At 56.4% G+C, this 17412-nt stretch overlaps 1 protein-coding gene across 4 annotated transcripts; it reads right to left on the reverse strand.

Moving 5' to 3' along the window:
- Nucleotides 1-721: 721 nt before the first annotated feature.
- RPS6KL1 (ribosomal protein S6 kinase like 1) lies at nucleotides 722-16811 on the reverse strand. Of its 4 annotated transcripts, none has more exons than XM_027120041.1 (12): nucleotides 16610-16811; nucleotides 16095-16162; nucleotides 14927-15211; nucleotides 13514-13638; nucleotides 12458-12550; nucleotides 6744-6791; nucleotides 6217-6349; nucleotides 4839-5426; nucleotides 4300-4389; nucleotides 4051-4133; nucleotides 2562-2657; nucleotides 722-2295 (listed from the first exon to the last, which is right to left on the reverse strand). In XM_027120041.1, the coding sequence occupies exons 3-12, from the start codon at nucleotides 15060-15062 to the stop codon at nucleotides 2185-2187; spliced, it is 1503 nt and encodes a 500-aa protein (XP_026975842.1). In that variant the 5' UTR covers nucleotides 15063-15211; nucleotides 16095-16162; nucleotides 16610-16811; the 3' UTR covers nucleotides 722-2184. The 4 variants fall into 4 exon arrangements, with proteins under 4 accessions (XP_026975842.1, XP_026975840.1, XP_026975839.1 ...); XM_027120039.1 differs by having other exon boundaries at nucleotides 15679-16162; XM_027120038.1 differs by having other exon boundaries at nucleotides 15470-16162.
- Between the last annotated feature and the right edge of the window lie 601 nt (nucleotides 16812-17412).

A 17412-nucleotide genomic window follows, 5' to 3' on the forward strand; every position in this document is an offset into this window, starting at 1 on the left:
ACGGGAACAGAGTGGCTCCTAGAGGGTAGAACTAGAGCTAGTAGAAAAAGCTTGGGTTCAGTGAAAGGAAGAATTTTAGGTCAGGTTTGGGGCATGGAGCTAGAAGCTTTAATTTCTTTAGTAAACCTACAAAGGAGGTACATTTAGCCCCATTTTTATCAAATGGAAATAGACTGTATGCCCCTTAAGGGCTGGGACCACAGTATTCTAAACTCAGGGCCTAGCAAAGTGCCGGATGTGCAGTGTTCATTGCATGAATGAGGCCCAGAAGTTCCAGAAGCAACTTGCACTTTGTACAGTAGTTGGAGGTGCTCTGACCTGACTGAGGGAGTGTAGCGGAAGGAACAGACTTGGAGTGGGTTCCACCAGGCTCTGGCCGGGTCCTGTCATTCCCTCTTTGAATTCCAGTTTTCTCAGGAGCCACCATCTGTTGAAGAGGTCACCGTGAGGGTTAGGTCCACTCCCCTGCACCACCCCCAGGCACCATGACCCTCTTCAAAGATGTCTTTTCCTGTTTTACTTCCCACGGAGCCCAGTGCTGCCACTTTCTGGGGGGCTCACGACTGCTCTGCTGGGTACAGGCTGGTGTGCTGTTCACTACCAGCCCTGCCTCCTCCTTCCTAGCAGGATCCAAGCACACTCTTGGTTATCGTGGAGCTTGCTCTGGAGGAACCCTCCCATCTCCCCATCCCCTCTCATTGCGTTAATGAGGCAAGGACACCAGAGGCAACAGCAGGCTTTATTGGAGTCGGGGTGGAGGGCCGTGGGCAAGCCCCAGGGAGAGCCAGGACCTTCCAAAGGCTGCACCTCTCACGTCCCCCAGACGCGTCCAGAGGGCCTGAGGAGCTTCGCGCCATGCCCATAACAGGTCCCCAGCCCCAGATTTAGAGCTGGGCCTTCACAGCCAGACTGGAGGGTGGTGTCAGAGGCGCCACCTGGTGGTGCCGGAGACGCAGGCGGGGAGGAGTTGGTGGAGATCTGTGGAAGTTTGTCTTAGATGCCACACCCCAGTGACAGGGTGAGTCCTGAGAGGAAGAAGGCCCCCGAATCTGGGGAGGGAGTTGTCTTTGGGGATAACTACTTACCCCAGTTCTTCCGAGACCAGAAACATTTTGCTTCTGGCTAAAAGCTTGGGCAATCATTCCATGTGTTTTGTGGTTTCATTTCAAAAGGATATGAAGTCACAGTGGGCAGTGGATTGAGTGGACCCTCAAGACTAAAATGCAAAATGGTAAACAGGACGAACGTCCGAGAAGGGAGTCCTAGTGGGTACAACTTTTCTTCAAGTGGCTTCAGCCTGGAGACTGAATGGCGGTCTCCCCTCAGACCCGTGGGGCAGGTTTTCCTTTCTCTCCACATGGGTGGGCTAGCCGGGGAAGGGAGCTCTTTGTTTCCAAAATTTCTCTAAGTGGCAGAGCTGTGCCTTCCTCTCTCCCCCCATTCCTCTTTATCCTTATTTTCCTCCCCTCCTTTCCTTTTGCTCTCCAAAGTCTGTAATCACAAGATAAGGGGCATGGTCAGGAGGGGGGAATGAGTTGTCCTGTCCCATTCCCTCACCCCACCCCATGCCCACTACAGACTTCTTCCCTGCTTCCCCAGCCTCCCGACCCCCTGCAAAAGTAGCCTCTGGTGGAAGAGGCCCACTAGTTGCATGGTTAAGATGACCAGCCAGGGCAGCCCTGGTTTGGGACCACTAAGCCGGTGGACTAGTATCCTGAGGTGAGTCTCCAGAGACATCCCGAGTGGGGCACATGGCAGATAATGAGTCACAAAATTTCACGGCTCAGCAGGTGGTCAGTAGCTCAGAGCTAATGCAAAGGAAGGCACCTTTTAACATGGTAGGTCCAAGTTCAAGTCCAGGGTGTGCACTCAGCAGGTGACTGTTGACTGATGGGTGGAGGGGTTCAAGCTGCCTAACAGGCTGAGATCTCTCTCTCCCTCCCGCTCAGCACCATCTAGGAAGGGTTTCTCCAGGACGTGGCTGGGGGACTCCGTAGGCCCTTCCTGGTCAGTGAAGAGACTTCTGAGGCCCAAGGGAGGGGCCCGACCAGGAAAGGCAAGCTGCCTTTCATTCTTTGCCCGAGGGCCGCTGATTAGAATGGCCAGCTCTGGGTGGCAGGCAAAGAGAAGAGAGGAGATCCAGACCAGTCCAGCTGCTTCCACTGCCTACTCCACCCCCTCCGGTTACCCCACCAGTTTGCTCCACTGGATGGTGCTGAAAAAGGGGTGGGACTTGAGTTTGTTGACACCGCCTCCTCCAGCGCCCAGGCGCCCGGCGGGCTCAAACTTCAGCAGCTGTGGAGAAAGGCCCAGTCAGCACTGGGCAGGCCTTCCCAGCCCCGTTGCTCCCAGCCAGCCCGGCCCACAGAACCCCCAGTGTTACCCTGGGAGACATTGGTGTTTGGCCACCAACATACAGAAATTTGTTGTCCCCATTAACCTCCTGCACCCACATCAGACACCTAATAGGCTGGGCAGCTTGTTCACACACAGGGCTCTGTCCTCCCTTCTGTCCACCCTAGGCCAAAGAAGCTGCCTGCTCCGGGCCGGCCACACCTCACCTCAGTCAGCAGGGAGGCTGCAGGGCGACTGAGCCACTCGGGCAGCTGGAGCTGGGTGTGGGGTTGGATTCCTGAGGGGTGGCTCTGGGACAGCGCCTGGGAAGACACACGGGGGCGACCCCAGGAGGGTCTGTACACTCCAATGGCGGCCAGGTTTTATCTTGTTCCCCCTGTGTCACATCTCATGGGGATGATGATGCTGCTGCTTGTTGCATCTTGCTTTGGATCTACTGCATGTCAGGCTGCGGAAGATGCCTGAGACCCATTATCCGTAATTTCCACAACAACCTTCAGAGTAAGTATTATTACCCCCATTTTAAAGACAAGAAGCAGGCTCAGAGAGGCCAAGGGATTTGTGCTGAGTTCAGGGTTTGAACCCAGGTCCCTCTGGCTCCAAGCTTGCTAGAAACATCGGTCTTGGGTTGCAGTCAGGGCAGGCACTCTATCAGGAATAGCACTGAAACTTGTCTCCTTACAGAAAAAAAATTTCCATGGGCGACTCATTTGACATGGCGTCCTACTGCCAGGGCCAAGGCAGGGCTGTGGCGAGGGAAGAAGGTAGGACCTCTCTGTGCTCCAGAAGGGTGCAGCTGCAGGGAGCAGAGAGGTCTGTCTGGAGGTCAGGAAGAGAGGCAAGAAGCGACCAGGAGGAAGGCCAGAAGCCCTGATCTGGAGACGTGGTGGGAGGCCAAGAGGAGAGAGCCACTCTGTGGGGCTGTGTGCAACCAGGGCTCTCAAAGGCCCTGGCTACAGGACCAAACCAGGAGGGAGCCAGGAGGGACCAGTCAGATCTGGACTTCCGGTCACACTGCATCCACTTGGGGCATTTCCTTCTCAAATGCAGTTTGGCCTCTCCCTGCTGCCCGACCTAACCAGCCCCAGGTGTGGCGTTGAGCTCACGAGGGAGGATGGAGGGCGGAGGTCATCATCCTGAGCAAGGGTACTTGCCAGGGGAACTTTAAGCTCTGGGTTGACCCAGGCCGGACAGGGCAGCTGCCAGCCTGGGATGAAGGAGGCCCTCTCTCTGGTCGTCCAGCCAAAGTCTGGGGGTTATAGCTCTGAAGGGTGTGGATGTGGGGAGTGAGCAGCAGGGAGAGGAGGCTTGGGGGATGATCCGGTGGCCTTCTAAGTAAAAGGGCTGTGTCAAACTCCACCCTCCCTCCAGATCCAGGCCCGGACGCTCTCTTCCAGAAACCTTCCCTGATCATCCCGACTCCACTCTCACTGAGTTGACAGTCTCCCTAGCTATAGCCACTCATCTGGCAGCGGTGCGAAGTGTGGCCATGGCCTGGGTGGGAGTGGCTTCCACGGTCTCTCATGGTCTTGGCGGTGGAGGCGGGAGCTGTGCTGGCAGAACACTGGGCCCAACGGCCAGGTCTCCGGGAACCAGACAGGCTCTGCCCCAACACCGACTGGCTGGACTAACCCCAGCCCCTCCTACATTCAGTGACACCCACGAGGCCCTACACCCTGCCCACACACCGCTCACCGTTCCCGTCAGCAGTTCATACAGCAGAGACCCAAAGCTCCACCAGTCGCAGGCTTCGGTCAGCTCAGAAATTCCACCCACCTCTGTGGGAACAAGAACATACGTGTCTCAGTCTCGCCTGCCCAAAGAGGCGTGTCTCCCCTCCACTCACCCTACCCAGGTGCCCCAGGTCCCTCCATCATCCTCAGTCCCCTGGCTCAACCCACATAAAGACACCCAAGGGCTACCCCCTACCCCTTCCCTTCTTGCCTGGGGCGCTGTAGAGTTTGTCCAAAGCCTCCCTGCAGCACTGGGGCTCCACCTCTGACCACTGGCCGAAATACGTGAGCCGGATGTGGCCTTGTCATGCAGTGCATGCAGGGAGGAATAAAAGGGGACAAAAATTGCTATTAGTCATCTTGGAGCTGCAGGCGTGACGCAGGGGACTCCAGCGCTTCTCCCAACAGCCACAAGGCAGGGGCCAGCGGCTGCGCTGGGCAGAAGCTCCCTAAGGGCCCGCCCCCCCGCAACGCCGAGGCCCCGAAACAACCTGGTCTTCACAGGAGCCTTGCCCTGAGCTCATCGAGGGAAAGGGTTTGTTTCCCAAGCTCAACCCTGACCAACCAGGCTCAGCAGAGTCCTTCCTGAAAAGGCCGGGGAGGGGAGGCAAGGGAAGAAGCAGATAACCTCTGCATCCGCTTGACTTTGGGGAAATTTCCTTCTCTGTCTTGAGGCTTCGGGGGCCTCCCGCAGGAGGGGTGGGGTAGGGTGAGGGCCCACTCTTCTCCCCCTGGGCCCAGGGCTCCTACCTGCCTGGTCCAGGAGCAGGTTCCGGGGATTGAGGTCCCGGCACAGCACCCCCTGCTCGTGCAGCGCCTCCAGGGCCACCAGCATCTCGGCTGCCCACTGCCTCACCTGCTCCTCCCTCACACTCCAGGCGGCTCCACCGGTTGAGGGGCGGCTCCGACCTCTGCCTCGGCCACAGCCCCCCAGCACCCGGCCGGCCCCTGCACGAACCCAAGGGAGCCCGCAAGGGGGCCCCGGATCAGAGCTCTGGCCAGGCCCCCGCCTGGCTTGGTGGTGCAGGTGGCCACCTGGGGCCTTTGGAAGGTCCCAGGAGCAGGAAGGGCCGGTCCCGGCTGAGAGTTCACCTTCAGCCTCTCTCTGGGGTCTGATGGCTGCAGCCCCCCCGGCCGGGGTAAGGCTCTGAGAAGTCCGGGGAGGCTCCAGGGGGATTCCGTCCTGCAGGCAGGTGTGGCCAGGTGGGAAGCGAGCTGGGGTCTGGAGGCTGAGTCGGGAGTCGAGCTGAGCCTTCATCCTCTCCAGGCTGGAGCCAGACCTAGTCCCAGACTGTTGGAGGCACGGCTGGGAGAGCAGGTGGGACCACAGAGTGCCTCCTGGGCCGTGCAGAGGGTGCAGCAAGCATGGGGACAGGAGTAAAAGAGCGTGGGGCCCAGGTCCCTCTCCCACTCCCGCCACCCCCCACCCCCCGTCTTGGGCACGGACCCTTTGCCTTCCAGGTCCTCACCTCTGCTCCCTCCCCTCCCTCAGCCTAGGATGCCCTCTCCCCTCCTCTCCACCCACCTAAAGTGGCCCCAGCCTCACAACCTGGCACAAAATAGGTGCTTAACCCCTAAGGAGATGTAAATTATTCTTAATGTCCTTGGTCTAGGTGGTGGGTTCGCCAGTGTTCAATGTATTATAATTTTTTTTAAGGGAGAAAAGTGTAATGAAGCTTAAGTAAGTAAAATAAAAACAAGGCCAGGCACGGACCTGCGACGACTGTATATCATGACCCAGAGAGGTGTACCTCATTTAAAAAAAAGTCATAGCTGATCAATAAATATCTGCTACGTGACCCAGTTCCTGTCCTTACAGCTTCAGCACCATCACCCCACGGGGCCACTCTGAGGGGTGGGCACAGACTAGGAAAGTGAAAAGAGCCAAGACTGGAGGAGAGGGTGACAAAGGGGACATCTGCATAAATGCCCTCTCACCCGCCCAAGATGTGAACATCCTCCCAGGACGTCCCCTGCCCCCCTGGCACCACACAGAAGCCCCCAGCAGCCATCATCCTCCAGGAAGGCTGGGTCCCCTGGTCTGTGCTGGGCATCTGGGCTCGGCAGTTTAAGAGGATGAGACAGGACGACATCCCAAAGGCCTGAGGAGCTGACAGGGCCCCCTCACCTTGCACATGCTCCAGGTGCAGGAAGATGGAGTCCTCGCTCACAAAATACCGCAGCAGCTTGGTCATGTAGGGGACGCCGTGTGGGATGATGGTCAGCCGCTCCCGGCTCACCGCGTGGCACCTGGACAGGCTCTGGGGAGGGAGCAGAGCAGGCAGATCAGCTGGGGACTGGCCAGAGGCTGCTCTGCTCTTCAGGGGCAACCAGACGAAGGGTGGGAGCCACCCTGGAGAGCAGCTGCCTGCCCCCAGTTCCTAACCTGACCCTCAACCCTCTTTACACCCTGGAAGGCAGGCCCTCCCATCTCTGGTCCAAGGATGAGGCAATGTGTGTGTGCGTGTGCACACGTGCACATTTCTGGGAGGCGGGGTGCATGCTGGGGGCAGAACAAACAGCTGTTGAATTGGAGGGAGTGTGGGTTTCCCATACGGCTTCTGGGTAGAGGTTCCCCAGGGGGTAGGGGTTTCCAAGAGCTCTGAGAAAGTCCAAAGGGGAATGCAGAACGGCAGGGGGTTGGGCGGCACCTGCCTTCACCACGAAGGTCCCTCCAGTCGCTGGGTCCTGGACCAGCTGCACCTGCCGAGGTCCAGGTGGCACTAGTCAAGTCACATGCTAGTTCCTGGGACTCCATGGCCCCAGCCCCAGCCTCCCAGGGTCCTCCACCAAGGCTGGGCTGGGAGGCCAGGCTTTGGTAGTGCAGAGTGTACCCCCCACCGCCAAACTGACATCGAACCTGTCCTGCTCATCCACCCTTGTTAGATCTGCAGGTCTTAGCTCAGGTACCACCTCCTCCAGGAAGCCTTCCCAACCCTCACGTTAGGCTGGGGCTCCTACTCTGTCTCCAGTGCTCTCTGGGCTCACCCTATCACACTGTGCCTAATTTCCTGTCTCCCCGCTGGGCTGTGAGCTCCGAGAGGGCAGGGACCACATGGCCAGCTCTGTACTCCCAGAGACCTGCATAGGACAGGGAGGTAGTCGGTGCTTCCCGCATGCATGCTGAGTGGTCCATCCTGTACGGTCCGAGGGTGTCATGGCTGGAAGGGACCTCAGAGCCAGTCACCTTCTCTGATCTCTTATGTTACAGGTGAAGAAGCCAAGGCTCTGAGAATGTGGCCCCAGTGGTGCCCGAGACCTTGTGGTCTTGCCGTGCTCCTTCAGGTCTCGTCCCCTGCCCCTAGCCCCTTCTCTTAAATGGTCTTTCTTTCTGGAGGCTATCTTTGGAGGGCAGTCCATTCCTTCTCCTGTTGGTTTTGCTTGGAGGCAGTGGCCTGCCAATTGCTGGGCAGAGCCTTGTTTGGAGTTGGGCCCTAGACTCATCTCCATGGTGGGCAGGGGTGGACCCCAGCCATAGGAGAGGACACGTCAGGGGAGGAAAGCGGAAGATTCGGCCCAGATGAGGGGCATGTGGGGGGCAAGGCCAGCACCCTGGTGTTGTGACTTCTTAGCCGTCAGCCTGCCCTGCACACGTTCCCCGTAGTGGCACATGGGAACCAGGCCCTGAGGCCAGGCCACTGGACAGTGACGAAGGCTGCAGCCTAGGATTGGGGTTCAGATCTTGGGTGAGTGAATTGATTTTCTCATCTACCAAACAGGAATTACAAATGCCCACCCTCCCTTATCACTGGTTTGTTGAGGCCACCAATGGGAAGGCCCTTGGAGAATGTAAAGGCGGTGGGAATGTCAGTTACATTTGCCAAGTCACATGGCCTCTGTGAACCTTGGCCTTCTTCACTGCAAAATGGGTCATAGCAGTACCTCCTTCAGAAGGCCATTAGGAGGATTCTATTAACGCGAGCAACTCAAGTACAGCAGCAGCCTGTGCCTGCCACATAACATGCTCTCGATAGTCTATAGTGACGATTATTAATATCATCACAGGGAAACCCCACACTGCCTAATCAGCATTTACTCTGCGCTAAGGGCTTTATCGAGGTCATTTAGTTTCATTCGCCAGCCCTACCAGGTGAGCATTACTAGTGACTCATTTTACTGATGAAGAAATTGAGGTTCAGAGAGGTTACGTTGCCTACGGTCCCCCTGCTAAAAAGTAGTAGAGCCAAGATGTGACTCCAGACAGGCTGATCCCGGAGCCCTGGAGACATAACTGCAAATAGGGGCACAACCAGGTGACCTGGTGCATGCCTTCCCCTCTGGGCCTCAGTTTCCCCATCGTCAGTGAGATGAAGGTGGTGGACTCTGAGCACAGGGGCAGCAGGCGTGAGGCATCCCTTCTGACCACTAGAGGTCTCTCCTCCAACAGCCAGAGATGGAGTCCAGCCTAGTCCCCACTCTTTGGCCAAATTTACGCAAAGCTTGAAAAAGAAAGAAAGAGAACTCTGGGGTCATTTAGGATAATACAGTTTCCCACAAGTGCTGACACCCCGGATAATTCCCTACTGCCACTTGCCAAGTGGGATTCCCCTCCACCTTGTCTTGTCTTGGGCAAGTCTTCTCGTTTACAAAAAAACAGCAGTGAAGGTCGTGGAGGCCAGAAATAAAACTTGATCAGTACATTGAAACAAGTGTGTTAAAAAAGAGAAGAAAAAATGTATATATACACACACATCTATCAAGAAAGAATTAGACCAAACCATTAACAGTGATTATCTTGGAATTAGATAGGATGGTGGGGAATTTTTTTTTTCTTTTCTGTTCTAAACTCCTTTCTCTTTCATGGTATTTCAAAAGGGGGCATTTTCCCATTAAACCAAGCAAATAAAAAAAATCCCCTTCCTCTTTTGCTCTGTGCTATAGAGCACTAGTTTGTCCCTTGACCTCTATGAACCTCAGTTACATTCTCTGTAAGACAATGATTAAAATGCAGCACTGTCCAGGGACTTCCCTGGTGGTCCAGTGAGTAAGAAAGACTCGGCACTCCCAATGCAGGGGGCCTGGGTTCGATCCCTGGCTGGGGAACTAGATCCCGCATGCATGCCACAACTACAAGGTCGCACATGCCACAACTAAGAAGTCCACATGCCGCAACTAAGACCTGGCACAGCCAAAATAAATAAATACATAAATACCTTTAAAAAAATGCAGCACTGTCCAGTAGGACTTTCTGCCATGATGGAAATATTATATATCTGCACTGTCCATTAGAAGCCATTAGCCACATGTGGCTATCAAGCCCTTGAAAGGTGGCTGGTGCCACTGAGAAATAGAATATTTAATTTTGATTAATTTTAATGAATTAAAATAGTCTTATGTGGCTGGGGACTACTGTAGCGGACTGCACAGGTTTATAACCCTTTTCCTCCCCAGGGTGACCGAGAGGGTTTAATGCGACAGCTTGGCAAACTAGAATGGGCCTTACGAATGTCAGGTGAGTATTGCTATCGGGAAGGTGGAAGGCAGTTCTGGTGAAGGGTGCCTGCCTTCATCTTTTTAAAATGGGAAATCTCGGGCTTCCCTGGTGGCGCAGTGGTTAAGAATCCGCCTGCCAACGCAACGGACACGGGTTTGAGCCCTGGTCCGGGAAGATCCCACATGCCGCGGAGCAACTAAGCCTGTGAGCCACAACTACTGAGCCTGAGCTCTAGAGCCTTCAAGCCACAGCTACTGAAGCCCGCGCACCTAGAGCCTGTGCTCAGCAACACGAGAAGCCACCGCAATGAGAAGCCCGTGCACAGCAACAAAGACCAAATGCAGCCATAAATAAATAATAAAAAATAAAAAGGGAAATCTCTTTTTTAAAAATGAAACCCACTGAGTTCTCGGGATTCAGGGACAATGAAAGCTTTGGTGAAACACATTAACACTTTCTTTTAAAATGTCCACAGTACCAAGGCCAGGAGGACTCCTCCTGGAGCAAACAAATCCAGAAGTTTCAAGCAGGTTCTCAAGCACTAAGGTCCACAGGGGCTGGGCATGTGAGCCAATGGGCAGGATGAGAAAGGGGCCGACGGAGGGCAGGTGCCCCATTAAATCGGGCAGCCCGTCCTCTGCTCCGGCTGACATGAATGTGAGGCAGCATTTCCAGAGCTTCTGATTTCTCAGGATAAGTAGGAAATCTGGACTTCTCTACGAAACCTGCCAATTTTTAAATGCTGATAACTAACAATAATTCAAAAAACACCCCTGTGTTTGAGCCAAAAACACGGAAGTGACTTGGCTGGTCTTCTCTTTCTTCCCCTCCCTGACTCAGGGCCTGGCTCCAGGACAAAGCTCAGCAAATAGGCAGCATTGTGTCCCAAGCCCCCCAGGCTCCCCAAGAGCAGACCCTGGCTCTCCTGGCCTGCTGCCTGCCTAGTCCTTGATCCACCCTCCTTGCTCTTCCCTGCCACCCCCTACCCCTGCCAGTATCTCTTCGGTCCCAAGGGACCCCCCGCTCCCCAGCCCCTTTAACCCTCACAATGGGGTGTTTCTGGGGGCACTCAAGGCTTCCTGAGCCAGGCCCTCTGCTCCCCCTGAGTCTGCGAGCTGCTGCAGGCTGGTACTGCCCTCCCACCTGCCTGCCCAGATCTGCCTGGGCAGAGCTGTGGTATGGAATGTGGTGATACTCATCCAGGCCTGGCTGCAGGGACCTGGGCCCAGTGGCCCCAACACCTCTCCTAATTTGAGGAGATTGGTATTCCTGGCTTGGGAATGACTCAGAAAACGGAAGCAGGATTTTAGGAGGGAGGTGGAGTAAGTAAATTGAGTGCCCAAGAAAGTATATAAAAAGAAAGAAAAGAGGGCACTCTCAAGACAGAATGGCTGGGCTTGGCCTGAATTTCTAATGCCCATATGCACAGGCCTCAGTATATGGGATTCCAAAAATGCTTTGCACATGTGTGTCCGGGGTTAAATTCAAATTCGGGGAATACTGTCACAGACCTCCCTCTTGGAGATTCACTGTGTACATCTGCATCCTAAAAGCTTGAAACTTCCTATACTTAAAAAACTGAAGTAATGTAACTTTAACTCACTGTTTCCAAAACTTATTTGACCCAGAACCCCTCTCTCCAAAACACCACTGGTTCGGTGGGATCCCACACGGGGAAACAGTGGTGGCTGTCACCTCCTCCGCCTGCCCGGGGAAGCGGCCAAGCCACGTGGACTCGCGCAATGGGAGGGAAGGGCTGGGCAGATGGAAGCTGCTGGGCCTTGGCTGACAGACTGGGGCCTGTTCCAGGGACCTGGGAGCAGCAGCTGGAGCAAGGCTGGGATGGGAAGTCTGCTCGCCACACACTCTCGTCATTCGCCTTCACGGCCACCAAACTTGTATCAAATGCTTTAGCGTGTGCTAGGCCTTTCCCCCGAATCATTTCACTTTAGTTCCCACATCACGCTGGGTGGGGCGGGGGTGGGTGGGAGGATCCTTACCTCCACTTCCAGATGAGGAAACCAGCGCCCAGACAGGGAAAGGAGCTCGTCTGTGGCCACGCGGTGCCAGCCCGGCCAGCACTTCACCCTCGGCATGTCGGGGAGCACACACCGGTCCCCTTTTCTCTGCGGGCTCCCAGACCCGTCCAAATCCCCCATGAGTGTTTTAAATTACAGGTGCCTGGGCTCAACCCTAGAAATTCTGACTCAGTGGGTTTGGGATGGGGCCCGGGCATCTGTATTTTTAGGAAGCTCCCCGAGGGGATTCTGATAAACAGCCAGTTTGAGAAAAAAAACGCTTTAGCAAATATTCAGGTATCCCTGGGCTGGGGCGGAGAGCGATCCAATATTGGCTCAAATCTCATTTGACCCAACTTGTCTGTCCTTCTGAAGAGTGTCCCAGGTTCAGGTTTGGCTGTCAGCTCCTATCTTCCTGTCTGCCCTGAATTAAGGGAAAAGATCCCAGATGGGGTCAGGATGGGGGGGTGGCCGGAGGAGCCAGGAGAGAAAGGGCAGAGCTGCCAAGGCCCTGGACAAGGCACCAGCCCACTTCGACCATCTGCAGAACGGGTTTCTGGAGATAAGCGCACTCCCACCACAGGAACCTCTGGGCTGTGCTAGGTGGGGAGACTCCTGGCTGCAGCCCTGGCGAAGTGGAATTGGGGCAGGCAGGCAGGGCAGCGCGGGCTGGCTGGGGGTCCCGGAGGGAGTGGCTTTCTGCGTCTGAGCTGGCGGGCTGTGGAGAGGAGCTGCGCGCCTCTGCTTTTTCCTCACATTTTCCTTTCCAGAGCTGACTGGTGTGGGCTGGGGTGGAGGAAGGGTGCGGGACCGCCACAGCCATCTCCTCCCCTTGGACCCTCTGACCCCTTTCCAACACCTGCCCCTCCCAATTATACGCAACACCTCCTCCCACACCTCGGGCGGTGCTCACTCACCTTCTCGAGGACGGCAACCACCTTGCAGCCCCTCAGCTGCTCTAGGGCAGAGCTCAGTGTGCGGATGGGCCGCAGCCTCAGGCTGCTGAAACCCTGCAGAGGCAGGAGAGAGCCACGTAGCGGCCTCAGGGTGAGTCCTACTCAGCCACGGCCTTCTCAGCAGGCAGTGGGCAGGGCCCCGGCTGCCAGGAGAGCAGTGGCCACAGAGGGCAGGACCAGGGTACAGGCAGGGCCCACCTCACAGGGACAGACTGAGCAGAGAAGCTGGCCTTGGTCCAGGGTGGCCAGGCCACCCTCTCAGCTCGGTCCCCCCACCTAGCCCTCCTCCCAGACACAGGGAGTTCTCAGGGCTTCAGAAACCCCCTCTCAGAAGCCTCATCCACAGGAGGCAGATACGCCCAGGGAGGGGGGAAGTAACCTGGGAACATGTGCATCTCGGGGAACACGCCTCGAAAACCAAGGCATGTGGCCCAGGCACCTGCTCTGGGGGAAGCAGCTTACAAGGTGCAGCAAGCCTAGAAGGGGTGTGTACGTGCACACCTGTGGGCTTGAGAAGTGTGCGTGCATCTTCAACCCTGTCTGAGTGCCCACTGGGTCAAGAAAAGCCGTATGGGGAGAGGACTTCTGCACATTTATATATGCACATATTCAAGTGTGTGTATACGCACGTGGGTATTTGTGTCTGCTCCGAATACTCACTGCAGCCCAGCCAAACACAGAGAGATCTGGGAGCCTGAGTGTGCGCACAGGTGAGCACGTGTACGGGCCATGCGTGAGGGTAGGGAGGTGTGTGTGTGTGTGTGTGTACTCTGTGGGGGTGTAAGACTGGACTGGAGATGATTCACTAAGCGTTTGCAAATGAATGAATTATGGAGAGTGTGGGATAGAGAGGAAGCCAGGAGCAGGGAGGAGGGCAGCCCTGGCACACACACCAGCCGAACTGTGCTCTCCACCGTCTGCCTGCCGCCCCGATGGCGGGCGACAGCTCCTTGGCCTGTGGGGTGAGGGCCTCAGCTCTCTCCCCTCAGAGCCCTCAGGCCTTTGGGGTCTCCTTACCGTGCCAGGGCTGGCTCCACTGCCCAGCGTCCTCTGCAGGTGGCAATTAAAGATCTCCTCCGCCCGCCGCAGGTACTTGGTAATTTTCAGCTTTACAGCCTCACATCTCTCCTTGTTGGGGTCGACTGTGGGGAGGAGGGGTCCTGTCCTTGGGAGGGCGCTGGGGTTTGGGCTCCCACTGCCCGCCCTCTGCCCTCCAGAGGAGGTAGTGCCTATTTCTGATGCTGCTCAGTGGATTCTGACCCCACCTCTGTCCTTGGGTCCTCCTCTGGATGGGAGACCAGCAGGGGAGGAGGAGGAGGGATGGTGGCAGGAGAGGTTGGGAACCACAGTCGCCACTCAGCCTACAGCACTTTACAGTTGGCACCTACTACCTCGCTGGCCACCATCACACCCTGGGAAGGGACACAGTGTGGATTTCCATGTCCGTTTTACAGAGTAGGAGACAGAAGTCCCCAGAGAGCACACGTTCTATCTATCTCTGATGCCCAGTGTGAAAGAGGCCAGAATGGGGATCAGGATGGAGGGTAAAGGAAGTCACTGGACAGGCACGAAGCCCAGGTGTTGAGAAGTCTCATCGGAGGGAGGGTAGGAAGCGTGAATTGGGGCCTGACTCCTACCCCCAGCCTGGCCACCAAGGCCCTCAGGGGTCTCCAAGTGGCCTCAGGGCCAGCCTCTCCCCCTACTTGGAAATGCCTTCCTTTTCCCTGAACAGGCCTCCCCTCTCACCTCCAGGCCTGTGCGGTTCTCCCTCTGGAGCCCCACCGAGCCCTTCAGCTGGACAACATGCCCACCATTCTTCAGTACTCAGATTAGGGTTCTGACTTCTAGAAAACGCCCTATGCCAGCCTAATCTGGCCTCAGTTTCCCTCTTCCCTCCCTTCAGTTCCTCCTCATTGTTCTTGCCACCTGGGACTATAATAGTCCATCATCAACTCATCAATCTCCCCCCATTAGAATGCAAGCCTCCCGAGGGCAGGACCCCAGCCCAGCTCCAGGGGCGGGCAAGCTGAGTGAGCTAAGCGCACAGCCTCTGGAGCCCACACTGTTCAAACCCCAGCTTTGCCACTTGACAGCTGTGGGGTCTCAAGCAAGCTAGTTAACTGCCCTGTGCCTCAGTTTCCTCATCTGGAAAACAGGAATAAAAATCATTCTTACATATTTGGAAGTACATGCAAGAACATATACAGTGGTTTGTATTACTGTGAATGGGAAATGAGTTGATACAAGTAAAGCCCTTAGACCAGCGCCTGGTGTATAGGAACCGTTCGATAAATGAGAACTGTTATTACTGTCCTTTGCAGAGGCCCTGCAGGGCCCACACAGAGAGCCCTGCTCGCCCAGCTCAGATGGACAGATGGCGGGATGAGCCCTTCACCACCGGCCTCCGTCCATGCCCAGCCCCAGCCTCACCGTTTACGCCTCGGAGCAGAACGTCCACACCATTCTGGTAGTGGCTGAAGGCTGCCTCATACTCCTCACTGACATCACGCTCCAGGGCCAGCCGGATCTGTGTGGCTGCATCCACAAGGTAGTCGCGCTTGGTCATGTCAGATGCCCCTGGAGTGACCCGCTTGCAAATCTGCTCCCGGTACACTAGGGCCTGGGACCGCACTCATGAGCAGGGCTCGGGGTCCAGGCCAGGGCCAGGGGGACACTCACGGGCCACCAGGCTCATGGCTGCCCTGGAGCAGGGACCTGGAATGAGCAGAGGCATTAGGGAGAATCCTGCTGGGAGTAAAACCCCATCTGCACCCTGGTTTCCTCCACTGAGTATTGGGAAGACTAATGCTCAGGTCCAAGGGCTGGAGGGATCAGAGCTAATGTGGGTAACATCCCTCACTGAGCCAGACCTTTCCTAAGTGGTGGTAATAACAGAATAATAACATGCTTTGGGCTCTGGGTTTTTTGTTTTCAATTCAATTTCAGTTCATCAAGTATTTCTTGAGCACTTACTATGTGTTGAGCACTGGAGAGAGCTGAGGATATGCCTGCAAAGGGCCTCTATACACATTAAACATGGAGGTCACACACTCTGAGGCTGAAGCCAGGGCGCGGGGCCCAAAGGCCATTCCTTATACTGTTCCCTCCATCCTGCCTGTTCTCCCCGTCCTGGTCCTCCCATGGGAATCTCATTTATCCTTCAAGGTTCGGCTCCATGGTACCTCCTCGAACAGAATGGATTGCCCCTACTTTAGTTCATTTCCCTAGGTCCTGAGGTCAGTGTGGCCAGGGAGTGAGGACCCCCAAGAAGCCAGGCAGAGAGCCGGGCACAGGGCTTGGCCTTAAAGTCTGTGGGCAAATGAGATGACTGAGTGGCAGATTCAGTGCCACTCTGGGTGGAGTTAGAGGAATGAGGTCAGAGCCCAAGCAGCCCTAGGGAGGGGATGCCTCTGGCCTCCTGGCTCTGTCTCTGAGAAGGTCAGGAGGCCACGTGGCCTCCAAGGACCGAACAGCAGCTCCTCCCTGAGCAGTGTGCGATACAAGTGGCCAAAGGGATAAGCGCAGTGTCTTCAGGAAAGGAAAGGGCTCAGAGAGAGGCCAGCAGAGCTGCCTTTGCCCCTCACTGCAGCCTCTGCACCTTCGCTCCCTCAGGCCCCACTGGGAAGGAGCAGGGCCCAAATTGCCAACTCCAGGTCATTTCTGCCTCTGTGGAGAGAGGGAGGAGAGAACAGGATGGGGAGTGGGGCGGGGAGGAAAACCCACATCGTGAAGCCAGCGGGGAGCTGAACCCTGGCCAGGATGCGGCCAGGAGGTGGAGGGAGGGGGGAAGGGAAGCCGCACCCTCTCCACTCGGCCTAGTCACCAGGGACATGCCGCGCTGAGTCCCGTGCTCAGAGGCACCAAGGCCGACAGGGCGGGCTGCTCTGTGTCAGGGCCCGGTTTCCGGGACCACCCGCTGGGCCGGGTCCCTCCGGGCAGAACCGCATAGCCGCGCCTGGACCCAGAAAGCGTCGCGTCCAACCCGCGAGTCCCCGGTACGCAAGGTGCACCGCCCCTCGGGGGTCGCCGAGGAAGGCGGGCTGGGGGAGTGAGAAGAGGGGGCATCCTCTCCTAGGGGAGGGGGATGGAGGAGGAGCCGGGCAAACACCGTACCTGCCCGAGCCAGGAGCTCGGTCCGCGTGGCCAGACCCAGCCCGGCCGCCACTGCCCCTTCGCCCCCGCGGGGGACCTTGCACCGTGGGCGGCTGCTTTCAGCCCTCCACCCAGGTGCAGGGGTCTGGCCGGATGCAGCTCGGTCATTGGTTGCAGATGAGCTCATCCTCTATCCGTTAGAATAAACCACCAATCAGCGCCCGGCTCGACTTCTGCGGGGCCCTTAAAGCAGAAGCGCCCGCAAAACGGAGCGCTGGGGGAGGGGGAGGGGGAGGGGGAGGGGGAGCGGGGAAGGGATTGGGGTGGGGGTAAAAACTGCGAAGAGAGGAGGTCCAGAATCTCACAGGGATGCGGAAGGAGTTGCTTCAGAAATCTAGGCCGACTAAAAGCACACATGCAGCTTCCAGGACTTTTCTCATCCATTACTTCATTCATTTATTCAACTATTTAAATATTATGTATTGAGAGACTACTGTGTGGGAGGAGCTAGATGCCAAGATACCGCGACGGAGGGGACAGCCTCTGCTCATGTCTTCATGGGGTTTACAGTCTAGGGAGGGTTACAGGGATTAAAGAATTAAAGAATACAGTTGATATTTCATTCCAGTTGTGATCAGAGTTGCGAGAGAGAAGCACCACAGGGGCCCTGAGGCAGCAAGGGGAGTGACCTAGTCTGGGGGTGAGAAGACTTTCGGGAGGGGGTGATATCTGAACTGGGCACACAGACCTCACCTGCACCCTAATGCTGCCTGGACTCACACTATTCTTCCCTAGTGCACTTGCTCTCTTCTAGATACCTTTTC

The sequence above is a fragment of the Aethalodelphis obliquidens genome, unplaced genomic scaffold, assembly GCF_003676395.1.
Source record: "Aethalodelphis obliquidens isolate GAN/ISIS:26980383/991018 unplaced genomic scaffold, ASM367639v1 scaffold21, whole genome shotgun sequence".
In the NCBI taxonomy this organism is placed as follows: domain Eukaryota; kingdom Metazoa; phylum Chordata; class Mammalia; order Artiodactyla; family Delphinidae; genus Aethalodelphis; species Aethalodelphis obliquidens.